Source organism: Halichoerus grypus, chromosome 12 (genome assembly GCF_964656455.1).
Source record: "Halichoerus grypus chromosome 12, mHalGry1.hap1.1, whole genome shotgun sequence".
NCBI classification, from domain to species: domain Eukaryota; kingdom Metazoa; phylum Chordata; class Mammalia; order Carnivora; family Phocidae; genus Halichoerus; species Halichoerus grypus.
In genome coordinates, this window is record NC_135723.1 from 79,805,406 (window position 1) to 79,823,510 (window position 18,105).

Below are 18,105 nucleotides of genomic sequence, written 5' to 3' on the forward strand. Positions count from 1 at the left end.
GGAGGCATTATCTGGGCTTTCCTATTTCCTTGAACTAGAAGCATGTGATCTCCGCTGAGGCCGAACAGCAGCAACCTCCCAACCTCTAGGTGAAGATAAGGGGGCAACTTAATTGTAAATAAATATAACTTTTACTGAATTTCTACAATTTGAAGTAAATTTTGCTGCTATGAGTCTTCTTCTTCCCTTCTGCTTTTTTCACTGAGCACACTCTTTAAAGGAGAGTTAGAGTCCCGCTATTACCCCCAAACTTCTCCGTGTCCTCTAAAACTTTCAGCATCCCCAGTAAACATTTCTTTGGCATCCTTGGACTAGGAATTCGCAATCCCTAAATTTTTCTAGAGATACCCCTAATCTAATTATATATATTGACTTTTCTGGTTGCTATAAGTCAAAAACTACTGTCTCCACACCTTACTACAGCTGTCTTTCTTATAGTTTGGGGTAAATGCAAATGAACCATAATAAGCAAGATTTCATAATATAGGTAGTCCAGGAGCAATAATACTGCACCCTAGATTTGCATAGCTTCTTGTAAAAAATACTTCATAGATATCATTTCACATATCATCCCAGCATCTCTGGGAGTGAGACTGGTCTAGGTATCACCAATATACTTTAAAAAGTTAATACCTAAAGATTGATTAATTTGAATCTTCCAGTTCTTGCATGATGGAACTAAAAATGGGAATAACGTCTCAATCCTTTTCTGGTCTGGGCTCCTTAATCCCTTTAGCTGTGGGTGTCCAAGCTTCAGGTCCCTTTGGCAGATGGAAGACTCAGTTAAGATAGGAAGAAAAAAATTAAAAGTGGATGTATGAGGAGGAGAGAAGAGTCATTGCAAAGGGAGACACCAATAAATGTTACTAGTGATGCTCTGTGGCATATTTGTTCTAATCTTGAGCTATAGCACATCATTAGCTGGAGAGCATGGTAGCAGTTAGGGACCCTCCTGAGAGAATAGGACTAGATTTGAATTAGTAATCTTAAAAATCCCTGCTAATTATAATCTCTAAGATAAATCTTACTTTCCATGCCACAATGTGAGGTCAAAGTAACTACTATTATTTCTTCAACTGTTTTAACTCCTTATCTTGTTAATGTTTAGGATAAAATAAATTGGATCTTATCCAATAGGTGAACTTGTGCTTTGGGAGAATGGTAGGAAATCTAAAATAACTTAGTGAAACTGGGGAGAAGGAAAAAATAATCTGATCAAAGAATTAATTGATGGATAGATTCACTCATTCACCCATAATTAAGTACTTATGGACCTTCTACTACGTACCAGGCATAGTACTGGGAACTGGGGACACAGTATTGAGCTCACAGTTTAGTGAGAAAGATAGACTTATTTCAAATTTGAACACAAACTGTGACTGGTACTAAGAAATAAGTACAATTTTTATGAGAGCCTTTATACATTAAAACTCTCCTTGGTGGCAATCAGAAATGAACACTTTAATAGTCAGATGTGTTTGGAAAGGCTACACAGTGGGAACAGTCATTGAGAGATATATCTCTATGCTCAGAATAGATTTTTAAAGATCCAGGGCAAAGAGATCTATACAAGACATGCAAGGCAGGATCCCACTGGAATGAAACATATATAATTCTCATATGGAATTCATATGGTCCACAAGAGCCTGTCACCACAAAACTCTTCTTCCTCAAAGGAAGAGGGACTTTCATATGGATAATGAAAGATTTGAGTTTTATTTTACTTTAGATCCTGGCTGAAAAGCGGGACTAAACTGAGTTGCCACACATTCCTTACAAGTGGAGAAAGAGATGAATAGGTTGGGAAGACATTTGCTTGCTTGAGACTTCAACCATAGTTTTGCTTTCACAAAATGTGCATTCTTAAGGTGGACTGTAGAACATGTATTTTTAGGAAGATAAATATTAAATCACTTAAAACTCTGACAAGATTTTTGAACCAGTCTTCTATCCTAAGAAGAAAAAAACAGTCTGCATCCTACGTGCAGCATTTAGGAGCCTGGTATTTCTATAGGCGCCAAACAAATTGATAAGAAGGAAAACATCTGTTGTATCGTCTTTTGAAACTTGTTTTCAATGGCATCTACCTTCAGCATTTGCAAATGTGCTTAATCACATTCGATGCAATTAGGTCCCTACTGCCTTTGAACAAAGGACATTTATGAGCAAATAGGTGTTTTCTGTTTGTGTTAGACTATAGTGGCCATTTGGATCTTTGATATAATCCCACATGTAGATTTAGCAACTATGACTGTGACAATTCAGAGAAACAAAAACCCAAAATTCATCTGACTGGTCAAGGAAAGAGAAACATTAGTTATTGCTAACAGAAGACCAGTTGTAAACTCATAGCCCATATCATAGCTGGTATACCTTTGTGAACTTCATTGTGCAAGGCACTAGCTATCATGGAGGTGCTGGTTATTCCTAGACTTTGACTTGAGTGATACTAAGGCTTTTTGCCTAGTTGTCCGAGGCAGCTGAGACACTCTCATTACAGAAGAACTACGACAGGTTTATGACGGTGGGATGTTGGGTTGCCTGCAAGTCAGGCATTACTAAGCTCAGTCTGGGGCTTGACAAATGGTATTGCAGAGAGTATCCCTAGTGAGGTTATTGTGTTAACTAGCCTCTAGAATTTGAGGGACTCTTAAAGACTGTATTCAATTATTCAAGTGCTTAGTTTCAGTCATATCTGGGTGTGTCAGGGCCTCACGCTTGGCTACAGAAGACATAATTGTCTTCTGAGTAATGTTTGAACTCTGTGGCTTCTGGATGCTATACTTTGTTTTTTATTTGAACATTTTCATCTTAAAGTGGTACCATAAGCCATAATTTTGAGTTTACTGAAATTCAGAGTACATTGAGTTTATTTACTTAATTAAATGATTAACTCATCCAGCATGCACCATAGTGGAGACTGACAAAGATTCTCTATTGACCACGCCAATCAGGCTCATTGAACTCTCTCTCTCTCTCTTTTTTAAAAGATCTTTTTTTAAAGATTTTATTCATTTATTTGACAGAGAGACACAGAGAGAGAGGGAATACAAGCAGGGGGAGTGGGAGAGGGAGAAACAGGCTTCCCATGGAGCAGGGAGCCCAATGTGGGGCTCAATCACAGGACCCTGGGATCATGACCTGAGCCGAAGGTAGACGCTTAATGATTGAGCCACCCAGGTGCGCCTGAACTCTCTTTGACTAAGCCTCAAATGCTGGGCTTCTGTATCATTCCTTGTAGAATCTAGTTCTTGCAAGAATCCTGTTAAGTCAATTTAGCAAGAATTCCCATCCTCCCTATCTAGTCACCTTGGGTATCTGATTAGGTTTCCTATCTTCTACTGTCCCCCTGGTTTTGCCTGACCCCCCTGGCCTGACTTTAGCAAGAATCCTGTTAGGTCAGTTTAGCCAAAATCTTCCCTTACCCCTGATGTTCCCTCTTAGTAATTTTCCATCCACAGACACCCCCCTCCTCCAACTTTGCTCTTTGGCTATGAAGTCCTGCTTTTTCTCACTGTATTTGGAATTGAGTCCAGTTCTACCCTACTGTTCTGGTTTTCCTTTGACAGCTCTGTGGATTCTGAGTGACATATTTTGATTTTGTTCGAACATCTTCAGGCTGTAATTTTGAGTTTACTGAAATTCAAAGTATATCAAGCTCATTCAGTTAATGAACTAATTAACTCATGTAAGTATCTATCGAGTATCAATTAAGTGGCTTGGAAATTTGAACAACAACCTAATCCAACAATTAAGGGCATATTATGTACCTTCTTTTATAAGGCCTCTCAGGTCTATAAAGACATTACGGACACAGAATGTTATTATAGGCACCTTCACCTTCTTTTCAAAGGAATTTCCTTCTAAGAGTGAGATGAATTACTTTCTTCTTTTCAACTAAACACTCTTGCTATTGAACTATCTTGCATTTTCAAAAGCTGAAATATTAATATCTTTTACACCTTATCAATGTAACTTGCTTAAGGCTTCAATATTTACAATTCATGTTTAATCATATGGTAGTTTTATAGCTTCTTAGATGTATTGCTTTCTAATTATATCATGGCCCAACAGGACAAACTTTTATTGCATAAAATGAACATGTATAAATTATATCTCTATATTCTACTATAGCAATTAAATAAAATTTGATTTTGGGAACTGCTTTTGAGGGATTTTGTTATTTATTTGGTTCTCTTTTTTCTCCTCTCCCCTCTCCCTTCCTACCTTAGAGAAAGGAACAGGATTCAGAAAACTAGTATTTTCCTACAACTAACAAATGTCAAACATGGCTTTCTTAATCACTTCGAAGATATAAATTCATTTCAATTTTGTAATGAGAAATTACTTTTATCGTAAATGCTGTACTTCCTTGAAACCAATTCATTCTTCATCTATATTACACGACAGAAATCTTTTATTAATTTAACAAAATGGTTAATAATCAAAACAACTGCAATTAGGATTTGTTTTACCATTGGATTCTTAAACTTATTTCAAATACTAATAAAAAATTTATAGCATTTTGGTGTTAATTTGCCATCTTTACCAATCTTTTTTGCTACTATAAGGCACTTGAATTTGCTGGGATTCAATGCATGCATGCACGCACACACACCACACACACACACAAAAACACACACACATGTCCCCCTTCCTCCATCACATAATAACATTTCAAAAGATTAAGTCTTTCTTTAATTCCTTAACTGACTGGGCAAAGAGCTGCTTTTTCTCACCCAACACGTTGAATACTGAAGAGCATTTAGATTCTTCTGGAGCAATTTCTGACCTGCTGACATTTCAGAGGAAACTTTTAAAATTTTGCTTCAAAAATAAGTTGTCTTTTTTTCTTTCTACTGCATAGCCTGATCGGGATAATCAGATACGGTATCTGTGAAAAAGAATTAGAAGTTCTGTAACGTGCCATGTTTTGAAAGCTACCTCGTTAGTGGGAGTAGTTTGGCACTTTGTGCTTAGTAGTAGATACACAGATTAAGAATGAGCAATTTCTTTTTCTTTTTTTTTTAAAGATTTTATTTTTAAGTAATCTCTACACCCAACGTGGGGCTCAAACTTACAACCCCAAGATCAAGGGTCACATGCTCTACCGACTGAACCAGCCATGGGTCCCAGGAAGGAGTAATTTCTTTAGCCTTGAGGAGTTCCAGCCTTTGAAAAAATTATCTGTGGGAGACACTGACAAAGTTAAGACAAGAGTAGGAGAAGGAACCAAAGGAGAGGAATAATAATGATGATAATAATAATAATAAAGGAAAAGGGGAAGGAAGGAGTTGATGGAATGCCACCAAAAATAATATTAACTTCTCGTTTTGTTTGTTTTTTAAAGATTTTGTTTATTTATTTGTCAGAAAGAGAGAGAGCACAAGCAGGGGGAGTGGCAGACAGAGAGAGAGAGAAGCAGGCTCCCCGCTGAGCAAGGAGCCCAATGGGGACTCCATCCCAGAACCCTGGGATCATGACCTGAGCCGAAGGCAGATGCTTAACCGACTAAGCCACCCAGGTGTCCCTTAACTTCTCTTGTTTAATCAATTTTATCATCATATCTATTTCTGGCCAAGTTATTTATAAAACACCACAGCTTAATAAGAAATTTCCTACAAAAAAAAATCTTGTTTGAAGGCTCCTTTCTTTCCTGAAAGCATGAATAAATTTTTGCTTTAAGAGAAGAAAATTACACATGGACTTTTTTGCTTTGGGGATATTATGCTGGTCTCTTAAGTTTGCTCAGAACTCAGCTTAGATTTAATATGCCTTGTAACTGGAGGTAGAAGTCAACCTTTGACTTGAAATTAGAGACCAAGTAGTACTTCAGAAATGATACACAGCCTACCAAATGTAATTAGTATACAAGGGGTACCAAGGCAATAAATTTGGGGCCAGCTGCTCACTTGAAGTTTTGCTTTTTATTTTTCATATTAACGAATGATTCCTGAAGTATTTACAGAGGTAATTTAGATACATTAAAGTTACCTTCAGCATCCTGAGGCTAGGGGCCATTTGATGAGTATTATAACCATGCCTTTATCATGTTCAGTTGTTCTGGGGGCAGTAGGGTCAAGGGGATCTCGGAGGTGCTGGGGAAATACATCTTAAACCTTGGGACTCTCCACTCTGTCCCTCCCTTCAGTCCTCACTGAGCTTTTACCAAAGTTATAATCTTGGCTTTATCACTATTTGTCCACATTTCTGTATGTTCACCTTTATATTTATAATAATAATTTATATTCAAAATCTGTAACAATTTTAATAGTAAGAGGATTGTATCTAAAGTCAGTTCTTAATTCCATTGAGATAATATATACATGGACTCCTTATAGGAAGTAAGAATACCAGAAGAGTGGATTCTGAAGACAGTCCTGTGACTGACTTCTACATCTGTTAATTATGATTTTCTAGAAAGAAAGCATTTGTTGTAGAAAAGAAGAGCTTAGAATTAAGCCGAGAAATTTGGCTGTTTTGTTTGGCTTTTTCTGTCTGTGACTGTCTTCTCCTTACCTCAAAAATTCCAAACACCAACTCCTTCAAAAAGTAAAATGAGGGGTGCCTGGTTGGCTCAGTCACTTAAGTGTCCAACTCATGATTTCAGCTCAGGCCGTGATCTCATGGCTCATGAGATAGAACCCCATGTCAGGCTCCACTCATCTGCAGTCTGCTTGGGATTCTCTCTCTCCCTCTCCCTCTGCCCCTCCCACCACACTTGCATGCCCATGCGCACTCTCTCTTTAAAAAAAGAAAAAGAGGTAAAAGGAGAACCCCTTGAACAAGCATCCTAGTGAATAAACAGTAGGAAGGTGGATGGTTATTTTTCCTCTTGCCACTAAGGAGAAGTTGAGCTTCAAATCTGTTCTGGCAAACAAAATTCTAGCCTTAAATTTTATTTTTCTCCCAGTTTTTATTTGAGAAACTATATGGTAGTTGAATGAAAGAAAATTAGAAGATCGAAAATATGTAATGGACCCTCAGGAAATATGAATATTCTTTTATATCTCTGGATTTTCTTTAACTCCTGAAGCATGTGCTTACGTTTCTGTATATCTCAAAAAACTGCTTGTCTTCAGTAGCATCAAGGCAAGGAACTAGTTGGTCCCTGCTTACTAGTATTTTAGGCAAGCATCTTCACATGTTACTTAACTATCTTTATAACTAGCTCTGATGTCTGCATAAATTCCTTCAGCCTAAAATACCGTATTTATTTAAGCATCTCATCATTGTCAGCTTTTAATATTTTCTCCTGCTCTGATTTAGACACTACAATACACAGTGGTGAAGGATACATTTTAAGTATCTGTATCTACCCATACTGTTTTTTATTACAAAATAATTTTGGACTAATTCTCAGACAAAACATTCCTGGTTCAAAGGTTTTAATTAATATGTGTTTTAGTGATAAAATTTCTTTAAAATAAGGATAAGAGTTAATTAGAAGAATTTTAGATGTCTTCAAATCTTGAGCTTTTAAATTAATTCTGAGATACATTGATTTTTTTTTTTTTAAGGAATGTTATTGACTTGCCAGTGCTCTAGGAAGACATTAAAACCAACAGGCTTCTGGCCTGGACACTACTGAACACAAGTTGGGTGTTGGACCCTGAAAGGACTTCTGGGCAAATACTACTATTTGGAGTTGGGGCGGGGGGTACCAAAGGCTTAGCAGGAGTGCTTTAGGAAGCTATTATCCAGACAATGGGGAAAAAGGACACTTGAGAAGTAACCTAATAGGTATAAATTGAGAACAGGCCTTACACATACTAGTGGAGAGATGCTAATTATCTGGAGTTAAGTCAGATAAGATTTTCTAGGGAGATGAGATTTTTTTTTATTTTTTATTTTTTTAAAAAGATTTTATTTATTTGACAGAGAGAGAGCAAGATATAGATCACAAGCAGGGGGGAGGGGTAGAGGGAGAAGCAGACTCCCCCATGAGCAGGGAGCCCGATGCGGGACTCGATCCCAGGACCCTGGGATCATGATCCAAGCCGAAGGCAGCCACTTAACCAACTGAGCCACCCAGGTTCTCCTGGGAGATGAGATTCTTATGTAAAGTCTCTAGTATATCTTCTAAAGAGATGCTTTTCTAGATGCTAACCCAGGTCTGCCCCCAATTCTGTGCCCCAAGGCTTTGTCCAAAGATGTATAAAGAAGAGATACTTTGTTTCATAAAAAATTTTTTACCTATTTTCTGTACCTATACATAAATTTTGTGTATGTACGTGTGTGTGTGTATATATATATACACACAGGTATCTATAAATATAGTGCATCTCTTACTTAATCTTTTACTCAATTTGAGATATGATGGAGCACTGTTTCAAATAACACTTAAACTTGTTCCTCAGTAGGAGATTTTGGTTAATTCAATAGTCTCAAGCACGCTTTTGTTACACTCCTTCTGGGAGAAGTGACGAGAAGTGACTTTTGCCTCCTCCTCTACCTGCCCCCTTCAAAAAAAAAAAATGAAATCTCATAATTTTATGAGAGATTGTTTTCAATTTTTGGCATGCCACTCTAATGCGGTCTTTCAAGAAATAACAAACAAAAATTAGAGGTTCAACTGGAATTCTATTTAACAAGGCTTTGCTAAGGCATAGCATTCTACACAGTGGGAAGGCAAAAGGAAAAATAGCTACATTCACCCCAGTCATGATTTGGAAAGATGACACAAATGTTAGCTATTATAGGATTTGTATCATACAGAAGAGAAAATAATTTTATTGATTCAAACACAGGAGTTCTCCAGCTTGGAAAACTGAATTAAACTCCTGCACTTCCAAGTTGAGAACTTGGTAAAGTTGACAGTCTCGATACAGAAACATAGTGTAACAATATATTCTACATTTATTTTTTTTCCAGTTATAGATGAAGCAACTTGCAAAATATTCTTGAAATATGAAGCAAGAAGAATAATATTTAAAAGTAATGTGATCATTATACCCTTTTATCCATCAAAGTGGCTTCATTCCACTCTCTCTCTTCTGTACTTAGGTCTTGCATGAAATATTGGACAAGCCGAAGTGTTTGGGAAGAAATTTTCATAGTCATTAATCTTTGCAATGGGTGTGCTCAGGTTCCAGCATATCTTCTTTAGGAGTTTTGTGGGGTCCAGCAGAGTCACCCAAGCAGTGCTCACCTTCCTTCTGATTCCATGTTGCTTGACTCAGGAGTTCAGAGCACCCCCTTTTATCCCCAATGTATCTTTCCTCTGGGGCTGGAATGCCCCAACTGAACTTTGTGCTCAAAAGTTTAACGTGCAGCTAGATCTGAACCTTTTCTCTTTAGTAGGAAGCCCTCGAAAAAGCGCCACAGGACAAGGCATTACATTATTTTACGCTGACAGACTTGGCTACTATCCTCACATACATGAAAAGACTGGCAAAAATGTGAATGGAGGAATCCCCCAGGCTGGAAACTTAAAAAAGCACTTGGAGAAAGCCAAGGAAGATATTGGCCATTACATACAAAGAGACACCACGGGCCTGGCTGTTATTGACTGGGAAAACTGGAGGCCTGTCTGGGCAAGAAACTGGAAACCTAAAGATATTTACAAGCGCCAGTCTATTGAGTTGGCTCAGCAACAACATATAGAACTTAATGCCACAGAGGCCGCCAAGATAGCCAAAGCAGATTTTGAAAAGGCAGGAAAATGTTTCATGCAAGAGACCTTAAAACTGGGAAAATTCCTTCGGCCAAATTATTTATGGGGTTATTATCTCTTTCCTGACTGTTACAATCATAATTATAAGACCCCCGGTTACAATGGAAGTTGCTTTGATTTAGAAAAGAAAAGAAATGATGAACTCAACTGGATGTGGAAGGAAAGCACAGCCCTTTTCCCATCCATTTATTTGAATAGCAAATTAAAATCTTCTCCATACGCTGCTTTCTATGTCCGCAATCGTGTTTGGGAAGCCATCCGGGTTTCTAAAGTATCCAGTGTTAAACATCCACTTCCAATTTTTGTATATACCCGTCCAGTTTTTACTGATGTGTCTTTGCAATATCTTTCTGAGGTGAGTAAATCAAGATGTGAGGCCTATGAAGTAGTATCCACAAAAGGCATTTAGTGGAATTCAACATCATTTTTGAAGGGAGTGAGATTTGGCTTTTAACATCCTTTAGGAATATGCACACAGGTAGTTCTGCATTGTTATATAAATGCAAAATAAGAATATATTTTATTATTTATTTATTTATTATTTTTTTAAAGATTTTATTCATTTATTTGACAGAGAGAGACACAGCGAGAGAGAGAACACAAGCAGGGGGAGTGGGAGAGGGAGAAGCAGGCTTCCCGTGGAGCAGGGAGCCCGATGCAGGGCTCGATCCCAGGACCCTGGGATCATGACCCGAGCTGAAGGCAGACGCTTAACAACTGAGCCACCCAGGCGCTCCTATTTATTTATTTATTTTAAGATTTATTTACTTGTGAGAGACAGAGAGAGAGAGAGCACAAGCAGGGGGAGCGGCAAGCAGAGGGAGAAGCAGGTCCCCCACTGCGCAAGGAGCCTGATGAGGGACTTGATCCCAGGACCCTGGGATCAGGACCTGAGCTGAAGGCAGCCGCTTAACCGACTGAGCCACCCAGGCATCTCAAGAAATTATTTCATTTTAATGTAATCCTATAATATCTTAACAACAACGAAAAAACTAGGTAGCATAGACAATGTATTCACTCAGTCCTTTTTTTTTCTTTCACACGGTTTGTCAATAGAAGTAATTAAAATAACAGAAAAAAATCTGTATTTTTGTTCTAGTGGGGTCGTGGTGGCAATAAAAATTGAAATAGTGGGGAAATATTTGAATTATTATTGTTAAGTCAGAATTCTTAGCTTTGCCTTTACTGTCTTATGCACAGCATTTCTATTTTATTTCTATCTGTTAACTCTTTCTGTCACATTCACCAGGATGACCTTGAGAATACAATCGGTGAAACGGTTTCTCTAGGTGTCTCTGGAATGATAATATGGGGAAGCCTCAATTTAACCCAAAATGTGGTAAGTTGAATTGATAGGAAATAGATGAAAACATGTATTCTTTTAATGTTTTTGAGGATTGCTGTACTGAATAATAAAATAAGTACTACGCTTGGCACACAATAGTAGGTGCTCAATTAATACTGGTTGCATCAAACTGTCCTTCATTTGTGTGGTTATGCTATAAGGCAGAAAAACCTGTACCTGTTTTCCACTGACGAAGCAGAAATTCAGTGAAATTGACCAAAATTCTCTAGGCTATGTGGTTAGCAAGTGGCCAAAACAGGACGACAAGCTCAGTGTTCTGCCGTGGTGTTTGGCTTTTTGTACTTTACTGTGATATGTCTCTTCTCAAAAAACCCATGAACTAGTCAATGAAAGAATAGTCAGTTCTTTCATTCATTCCATTACTGTTTATTAAGCACTTCTTTTACTTATTCATTTAGTCATTCAATGGCAGTTTATTACAAGGGTCAGCAAATGACAGCCAGGGGACAAGAATGATTTGTACCCTTTTAAATGGATGGGAAAAAACTCCAAAAGAATAGTATTTATAATATTTTTTAAATTTTATTTATTAGAGAGAACAAGAGAGAGAGAGAGAGAGCATGAGAGGGGGGAGGGTCAGAGGGAGAAGCAGACCCCCTGCAGAGCAGGGAGCCTGATATGGGACTCGATCCTGGGACTCCAGGATCATGACCTGAGCCAAAGGCAGTCGCTTAACCGACTGAGCCACCCAGGTGCCCCAAGAATAGTATTTATAATAGGTGAAAATTAGGTAAGATTTAAATTTTAGTGTCTATCGGTAAAGTTTTAGTGGAATATAGGCATGCGCCTTAGTTTAGGTGTCTATGGCTGATTTTGCTGTACAAGGAAATAACTGAATAGTTATGGTAGAGACTGTATCATTCAAAACCCCCGAATATTTACTGTCTGCCCCTATACGGAAAACATTTGCTGACCCTTGGTTTATTGAACATTTCCTGATAATTCTAGGTGCCAGATAATTCTAGGTGCTAGAAATGTAGCAGTGAACAAAGCGAAATCCCTTCACCGTGAAGCTGCATCCTTACAAGTGGAAATGCAACATATCCAGATAGGATAATGTCAGGTAGTGATAGGTGCAATAAAGAGCAATGAAACCGTGTAGGCAGGATAAACAGAGATAAAATGGCGGTGCTTAAGATGGGGCAGTCACAGAAGGCCTCTCTGATGAGGTGCTGTTGGAGCAGAGACCTGATGGAAACCAGGGACCAAGTCTCCAAGGGACCAAGTCAGGGATGGTAAGTGCAAGAGCCTTCAGGCTGGAATGTGCTTGTCAAAAAAAGATGGAGGCGGTGTGAGCAGAGTGCAGTGAGCAAGGAAGACAGGGGTAAGAGTGTGGTCAGTGAGAAGAGGGTCAGATGGAGGGCTTCGTAGGCCACCATGGGGCTTTCACTCTGATATGGAAGGCCACAAGGAGGCTTGAGCAGAAGAGTTGCAATCTCTGACAAACATTTCTTACTTAGCTGAGCTGAGGATCTGCGGTGGAGGGGCAAGAGCAGGAGCAGAGAGAGGAAGCTGTCGATGGCTTGGACCATACATGCTGGCAGCGTGGTTTGAATATAACCCAACAGTAGAACTGAGAGGTTGGACTGAGGGATGGGATGAGTAGGACGGATAAGAGAAGTGGTTAAGATGACTCTGAGGCTTTTGGCTTGAAGGAAGTGGCCTCTGAGATGGGAAAGACTTTAGGAGGAATGGTTTGGTGGGGGCCGGGAAGGGAGTAAGAAAAAGGATCCAGGAGTGCGGAAAGGGTGCATAGGCAATTGGGAATTACTTTTTAAAAATATTACTAAATTGTTCAAAACTTCTCTAAGGGAGAGGAAAAGGAATGCTTCTTTATTTTCCATAGGTTATATGTACTATTGTCTATTTTAAGTAAAATTTTGAGTAAAACTTGTTTTATTGGGGAAAAAATGGCATTTTTTTTCTGTATGGATGACTTGTTTTCATTTTCTCCCAATGCATTTTCTTTAGTTCAAAAAGCCTTTAACTATCACCACCTAATCCTTTTCTCTCTTCATTTTCATCCTCATTTAATTCTCTGTATCAGATCTGTCTTCCCCACCTCTTCAATCCTCTTGACTCAAGAGTAAAGCTATCACATGGACACTGCTGAATTGGAGATCAACTTTTTCTTCTCTAACATATGGAAATATGAGTGACTTAGGTGCCATAGAGAATGTCCCATGAAGCTCATGGCCCGGGAGAATTATCCTAGGACCTAGAGAGAAGAGACTTTATACAGCACTCTAAGACCAGAAGAGACCTTTTGTCTCTTGTCCTCCAGATAGACTCGCTATATTGTTAATTCATTTATAAAAGTACTCAACAGTAGTTCCCATCATGAGATTCTTTCAAAGTAATCTGAGCCCTTCTACTTATTTGGTAGAACTCTATTATCTCTGGCTTGATCACCGATAAAGCGAAATAATATAAGTTTGGAGAAAGGTATATGTCCCATTTGCAAAATCTTTCATGTCAGAAAATCATTTAAGAATTATAATTCTCCCAAATATATTCCTAATTTTCATTCACTGTTTCTCAAATCTGTAAACACCTTTCTCAAGGGTCTTATAAATTCTCTGACGGAATCATTTATAAATTCCATACTACTTCCTTTTTTTTTTTTTTTTTTTTTTTAAGAACTGAGAACTCCACCCTTACTCTGATGAGGAGTGAATCAGGCTTTCTCCAATTAGTAGTATGGCATGACATTCTATTTAATTGTCACACCTGTTTTTTTTTTTTTAAATTATTATTGCACTTTAATCTTAGATTTACATTCTTCTACCATGACTCTCAGATCATCTTCAGCATATTTCATACAGGGAGTTCTTCAATTTAAATATGGCTATTTTCTACCTAATGACACTGCCTTGAAATTGCCCCCTGTGGTCTCCGTTTTATATATTTCTGCTACTTTTCCCAAATGCTGATTCTGAATGCTAGTTCTATCATTACTTCCCCTTTTTTCTATGCCATTTGTAATCAATAGAATCATGGATTACTCGTCTTATTTCCTCTGATTCATTGACAACTTGAGAAACTGGTAACTGCAGGTTTAATGACTGAAATTGACTTAAAACAATTGTTATCAAATGTAAGCAAGCTATTTCCTTCCATTCCATTTTATTAGATTCAGTGGTATGACAGCCAGCTCCTACTGGTCCCAGCTCAGGAGATCTGATTGTTAAATATTTGGAAATTTTGTGAACTGGTTGTTAACACAATCATTATTAAAAATTAAATTACCAAAACTTAGAATGAAATAAGTACTGTCAAAAACAAAAGTAATAAACACTTGGGGCACCTGGGTGGCTTAGTTGGTTAAGCAGCTGCCTTAGGCTCAGGTCATGATCCCAGGGTCCTGGGATCGAGCCCTGCATCGGGCTCCCTGCTCAGTGGGGGGCCTGCTTCTCCCTGTCCCGCTCCCCCTGCTTGTGCTCTCTCTCTCTCTGTCAAATAAATAAATAAAATCTAAAAAAAAAAACCATAATAAATACTCAAAATATATCAGTTACATCCTTCACTTTACTATTATCTCTTGAGGAACTTTACATCTATTGTATCTGTACAAGTGGAAATAGTATGTAATGATGTGATACTATCACAGCGTGCGCTTGATTTCCAATCACTCAGTGATGTCAGGCTGATAGCTTAAAATTGGCCATGGCAGATGTATTTATAGCATGGAAATTGACAAATGCTGTAAACCAGGCCTTATCTTTTAGAAATGGTTTCAGATCCTTCCAGAGAGTACATCTTGTGTAGGCCAACGATTCTCAAACCATTGTCATACTTTACTCCTCTTTTTGCCCAGCTCTTGTCTCTGTGGTCACTCAGACTGTCCTCTGAACTTGGTATTAATTCTCATATATCTTGGGCCCAGGGGATACAGTGCTGAAGAATACTGGCGAAGTCTCTGCACTCATGGAGCTTATATTAATGTTGGAGGGAAACAATATACAAACAAGAAAAATATTTGATGTAATAAGTACTATGCAGAGAATTAAAACAGATGTGAGAGTAGATAGGAAAGGTGTCTGAGGTTTAATTAAAGCTGCAATCTGAATGACAAGATAAAGTGACCATGTTAAAAATTAGAGGAAAGAGCATTCCAAGCAGAGGGAATAAGTAAGTGCCCTTTGAAATGAACCCACCATGCTTATGAAACAACTAGTATGCCTAAGGTAGAGTGGGTAAGGGAGAGGTGTTCAAGAGGAAGGAAGGATTACCTCACATCAGGCTGTATATAAGTCGGGAGAAGTTGAATTTTATTCTAAACACCATGCAAAACTAGGATTAAGAAGAGGTTTTCTATTGCTGCCATAATAATGACAACACACTTAGTTTAAACAAGAGAGAATTATTATCTTATAGTTCTGTAGTTCACAAGTCCAGCATGGGTCATAATGGACTAAAATCAAGATGTTGGTTGGGTTGCATTCCTTTCCAGGGGAGGATCCTCATTTGCTCATTTGGGTTGTTGGTAGAATTCATTTCCTCGTGGTTGTAACAACGAGATGTCTATTTTCTGGCTGGCTATGGCTAAGGGTCATTCATTTCCAGCTTCTAGAGTTCACTGCATTCTTTAGCTCTTGGCCCTCTCCTCTATCTTCAAAGCCAGCAATGCGGGGTTGAGTCTCCTTTACTTTTGAATTTGTTCTCTTTCTTCCATCTCATTTTTTTTTAATCCAAGCTGGAAAAGTTTCTACATTTTTAAAGGACTCATGTGATTAGATTGAGCCCATCCAGATAACTTGGGATAATCTCTCAAGGTCCATACTCTTCTCTGCAATCATGTGTGTAACACTCCTTTTGCCATGCAAGGTAACATAGTCACAGATTCCAGGGCATTAGAGTATGGACATTCTTGGAAGGCCCTATTCTTCCTACCATCGATGGCGAGAGAGTCAAGTGGAAGCTGCCTCAGCTTGCCTTCTGATCTACTACCATCACTTCCTTTGGTCTGCTGAAGGACCAGCACAGCCAGCTTACTCAGTGGAACTATGGATTATGAAAGAAAGCGAGTGACTATCTTCTGTGTTTTTAAAAAGACAGCATCCCAGTTTTAGAATGCACCAGTCTCGAGATGAATCATTTTCGTTACTCATCACTCGTGCTCTGCCAAATAAGTATGTTTGTATAAGAGCTTCATAATTCACCCATAACTTGAACTATACATAACATTTAACATAAAGTATACTCAATTGAACCTGTTTAGTTGTTTTGAGCCAGCAGTTGAGAAATCTTTCTTATGCTGTTTAAACTTGTCCCACAAAGATGATTCTTATTACCTTTATTCATAATTTCTTGAGGGCTAACCAATGATATGCTGGGCCCTGTGCTAAGCACTTTTATATACATTGTATCTTTTCATCTGAGTTAAGTGCTATAATCATCCTTATTTTACAAATGATGAAGCTGAAGCATAGCCAGGTTAACTGATTCACCCAAGGTCACCCAGATAGGAAACTGAGAATGCTTGCAAGATGCCCAAGGTCACAGAGCTAGTCATTAATGGAACTGTGACCAATCAGGGAAGATGGGCCCCAGAGACCATTCTCTAACTGCTCTACCATTCTGCCCCATTAGTTTATGAATTATTAAAGAAGTCCAAGGCTAGTTTGAAGTTAAGGTTCAACTGGTCAATTATTCATTGACATGAAATGGCATGTGAAACTTACTTACAAATGTTACAAAAACAGTCAGAATAATCTTGCTTGATAAGGTAAAAAAGGTAAACTATTCCCTACCTCTTGCCAGGTCTTGTTTTATCATGCTTCCTTAGAACTTGCATATCACAGATGAACTAACTTGTCCCTTGATATTCTAACCTTCTTATAATTTTACAGCAATCTTGCACAGAGCTAGACAATTACATGAAGAATAAACTGAATCCTTACATAATCAACGTCACCCTAGCAGCCAAAATGTGTAACCAAGTGCTTTGCCAGGAGCAGGGAGTATGTATAAGGAAACACTGGAATTCAAGTGACTATCTTCACCTGAACCCAGAGAATTTTGCTATTCAACTTGAGAAAAGTGGAAGATACACAATACAAGGGAAACCCACACTTGAAGACCTGCACCAATTTTCCAACAAATTTTATTGCGCTTGTTATGCCAATGTCCGTTGTCAGGAGAGAGCTGATATGACTGAAATTCATACTGTTAAAGTATGTGTTGCTGGAGATGTTTGTATAGATGCCTTTCTAAACTCAGAACCCACTGGTCATCTTTCTAGCTGGAAGGGGAAATCTGCCACTTCCAGCAATATCTTACCTGCCATGTCACCTGCCATAGGGTCTCCATGTGATCCTGGTAAAGACCTTAGTAGGTGCCTCAAAGCCAGATTTATAGCAGAAGCCAACTCCAAAACCCCTCAAGTGGGCTATTAGAGTGTATATATTCGAAATAAGAAACAATAAAACAACCTATTCAAGTACAAGCTCAGTGTTTATTAAATTTTCTGTCTACATACATTGTTTTAATATCTTTTACATCTCTATATGTAATAGTTTAGCTAGCTTAGATTTTTTTAGGCAAGTGATGATACCTATATACTTAAAGACTTATATTTGAAATGTGAATCAAAACTCATGGCCAAGATAGTATTTTGATTTTTTGAGCAAAGATTGCTTTTTCATGATCAAATTGAACCTGAGATTATTATTAATTGATAAACAAAGTATGTTGGCTAGCACCTTTAATTTTCAAAATTGTAGTCAGGGCAGTGTTACTACTAAATCCATTGATACTACATTTTGCTTTTGAAAATCAGAGTAGAATGTTAATTATTAATATTGCATAGAATTTGCTTTGTAAGATGATAACCAACTTTGTATTTTCTAATTGCCATGAGTCTATAGCAAATAATCTCACATACCATGATGTATATACAGAACTAACAGGTATCTGTTATATTCTTGGTTCAATCTTGGTACAATCTAGACTGATTTTAAGGTCTGTAACACTTAGAGGCCTAGTGTTCTTTCTGAGAAAAGTAAAGATTTAAGTAACGCCAATTTACTTCAAATGAATGTCTTTCTGAGTAGTTTGTAAT

General features: G+C 38.0%; 1 protein-coding gene across 1 annotated transcript; it reads left to right on the top strand.

The window, feature by feature from the left end:
• The first annotated feature begins 9,074 nt into the window (after positions 1-9,074).
• SPAM1 (sperm adhesion molecule 1) lies at positions 9,075-17,440 on the top strand. The gene is made up of 3 exons (XM_036073680.2): positions 9,075-10,031; positions 10,926-11,015; positions 16,895-17,440. The coding sequence occupies exons 1-3, from the start codon at positions 9,075-9,077 to the stop codon at positions 17,438-17,440; spliced, it is 1,593 nt and encodes a 530-aa protein (XP_035929573.1).
• The last annotated feature ends 665 nt before the right edge of the window (positions 17,441-18,105 follow it).

What these genes read in the sequence shown, in the direction of transcription:
- SPAM1 (XM_036073680.2), top strand. Translation starts at nt 9,075, where the DNA reads ATGGGTGTGCTCAGGTTCCAGCATATCTTCTTTAGGAGTTTTGTGGGG. An exon ending in CTTTGCAATATCTTTCTGAG is followed by an intron (nt 10,032 to 10,925) that starts GTGAGTAAATCA and finishes CACATTCACCAG; the next exon opens with GATGACCTTGAGAATACAAT. An exon ending in TCAATTTAACCCAAAATGTG is followed by an intron (nt 11,016 to 16,894) that starts GTAAGTTGAATT and finishes ATAATTTTACAG; the next exon opens with CAATCTTGCACAGAGCTAGA.